The 2408-nt window shown below is 58.3% G+C and overlaps 2 protein-coding genes across 2 annotated transcripts; both read left to right on the top strand.

Moving 5' to 3' along the window:
* Positions 1 to 240: 240 nt before the first annotated feature.
* Positions 241 to 639, top strand: BDV14DRAFT_206516 (uncharacterized protein; the record flags this gene model as incomplete). The annotated part of the gene is made up of 1 exon (XM_073774923.1): positions 241 to 639. The coding sequence occupies one exon, from the start codon at positions 241 to 243 to the stop codon at positions 637 to 639; it is 399 nt and encodes a 132-aa protein (XP_073621579.1).
* Positions 640 to 1385: 746 nt separating this feature from the next.
* BDV14DRAFT_186381 (uncharacterized protein) lies at positions 1386 to 2408 on the top strand. The gene is made up of 2 exons (XM_073770805.1): positions 1386 to 1920; positions 1969 to 2408. Exons 1-2 carry the CDS (start codon positions 1429 to 1431, stop codon positions 2095 to 2097), a joined length of 621 nt encoding a protein of 206 aa, XP_073621578.1. The 5' UTR covers positions 1386 to 1428; the 3' UTR covers positions 2098 to 2408.

Raw genomic sequence — 2408 nt, 5'->3', positions numbered from 1 at the left:
GACGGGCCCGTTGCTAAACTCTTGGAAAACTGACTGCTGGGATTCTTGATTGGCTGACAGGAGGTGCCGCCCGCTCAACTCCGTTGGCATGTGGATGGGGAGACGTTAGTCTAGGTAGATGTGATTTTCGGCCTGACTGATCTTTGCACTATTATCTTCCAAGGGTTGGCGCAGGCGTAGCAGATCTTAACAGACGAGCTCTGCCTTAGTGGGTGGTCGAGTCCGGCAGAGGAGATCCCCATGCTGGACCTATCTCGGCTGGTCGACAACTGGGACGCGAACTCCCTGGGACAGTCTTTTCTCACCAACACCCGCAATAGTAGCTACCTGGACCCGCTGCGGCAATGGCTAGTAACATGGGTGGGAAGGACCCTGGTCCTGTTTAACACATTCTTTCAACCAAGGGCAGTAAAAGGCGCATGGGGGGTCTGTGGGCAGACCACGCAGCAATACAAGGATGCCGTGCAGCAGTTCCTTCAGGCAATGCTAGTCCTGATCTTCCTTGGGTCCGGGCAACAAGGCCGCCGCACCAAGTTCATTGCCCTGCGGTGGAAGAACTTAACGCGCGCCACGCGAGACATCTTCCTGCATGACAGGCAGATGCTCTTTATCCTTAGCTACCACAAGAACCACTACTAAAGCAATGCATCCTGGTGGCCCGTCTGGTTCCTCCTCCTGGAGGTCGCGCAGCTGCTGGCGCAGTACCTGGCCCTGATCCAGCCATTCCGCGAGTTCCTCCACCACTAAAGCCAGGCCCCCCACGCGGTCTCCAAGTATGTCTTCTCCGCCAGGAAGGGCCCGTGGCATGAAGATAGCATGACGCGGATCGTGGTGTAGACTAGGAAGCAGCTCCTGGGCAAGCACATCCATATCCAGGCATGGCACTAGATTACCATCGGGATTGCCTGGTGGAAGTTTGCCGCGGCACACGCCAACCTGCTACTAGAAGAGGGAGAGGGGGTGGAGGAGGAGGAGGAGGCAGAGGATCCAATCCTGGGCAGTCTAATAGAGGCCATGCACTGGCAGGCCAGCCATACCCCCCATACTGGCAACCAAGCCTATGGGGGGATGGTAAATTTCCACGCCGGCCTGACTGATGCAGGACTCCAGGAATTCCACCAAGTCAGCCAGCTCTGGCACCAGCTGGTCCGGGATCCGGTAAATTTTTAACTGTGGGTGAAAAGCCCGGTGCGACGCCCAATCGTCCCCATGCCCGCAACGCCATCCCGTGGCTCGCAGCATGGACTGACGACCGGGTGGGAGTGGGCTGACATGCCTCGGCCGGATCGCCTGTCCAGCCCGTGCAGCCTGTTATCATCTGCCTGCCATCCCCTGTTTAAGCGACGCTGGAGTGAGGAGCAGGAAAGTCCCATCACGCAGCGCGTCGCGCGATGCAGGGCCCCCGCCCGCAACCGCCGGCGCTGGCGCATGGCGGAGGCGCGGACGGTCCTGGAGCGGATGTATGGAGATGATGCCACCTACCAATCCACTGAACAGGAACGGGCCGTGGGACATGTGATTAACGGGGATGGCCAGGTGCTGGCTATCCTGCGGACCAGCGAGGGGAAAAGTCTTTTATATCTGCTCCCCTGCCAGCTCCCGGGGGCTGGCACCATGGTCCTGATCCTGCCTCTGGTGGTTTTAAAGGTGGAGATGCAGCGCCAGTGCCATGAGGCCAATCTCAAGGCCCATGTCTGGGAAGCCAAATCCCGCCCCAAGCAGTTACACTCGTGCCCGCTGATTATAGTTGCTGTTAAACAGGCCGTCCGCCCACCCTTCCAGGAATTCCTTAACTGCCTTGCCATTGCCAACGAGTTGGACCAGGTGGTGTTTGACAAGTGCTATCTTGCTGTTACAGCTCTTGACTACTGCCCAGCAATAGGCCTACTGCCATTGCTCCGCGAGCTTAAATGCCAGATAGTCTTTTTAATGGCAATGATGCCGCCCTCGCTGATCGATTGATTTCAGCAAGCCATGCTCCTCCGCGGTGCCCGCATGGTCCGCAGTCGCACCACGCGCCGCGATCTCTGGTATGAAGTGTTGCGGTCCGCGGCCCGCCAGCAGTTCCTGCCAGAGTTTGCAATCCTGCACATTTAGACCCTAATCACGCAGATGCAACCTGATGAGCAAGCCATTATTTACTGTGGGACCAAAAACACCGCCCTGGACGTAGCGCAGGCGATTACCGCGCCCCTCTACTATTCCACCTTGGGCAGCGTGGACGAGAAGGCCGATGCATTACAGTGATGGAGGGACGGGGACCTGGCATATATCATGGCCACGTCGGCATTCGGGCTGGGGATTGACCATCCTGCCGTTCGGCATGTGGTGCATGTCGGGGTTCCCATGAACATGATTGATTTCGCTCAGGAAGTGGGACGGCTGGGGCGAGATGGGCGGGGAGGGCA

This window comes from Aspergillus stella-maris (assembly GCF_047715825.1).
Source record: "Aspergillus stella-maris strain CBS 113639 unplaced genomic scaffold BDV14scaffold_214, whole genome shotgun sequence".
Lineage (NCBI taxonomy): Eukaryota > Fungi > Ascomycota > Eurotiomycetes > Eurotiales > Aspergillaceae > Aspergillus > Aspergillus stella-maris.
Note: the sequence above shows the minus strand (reverse complement) of the source record. Positions and strands in the feature narration are given on the sequence as shown.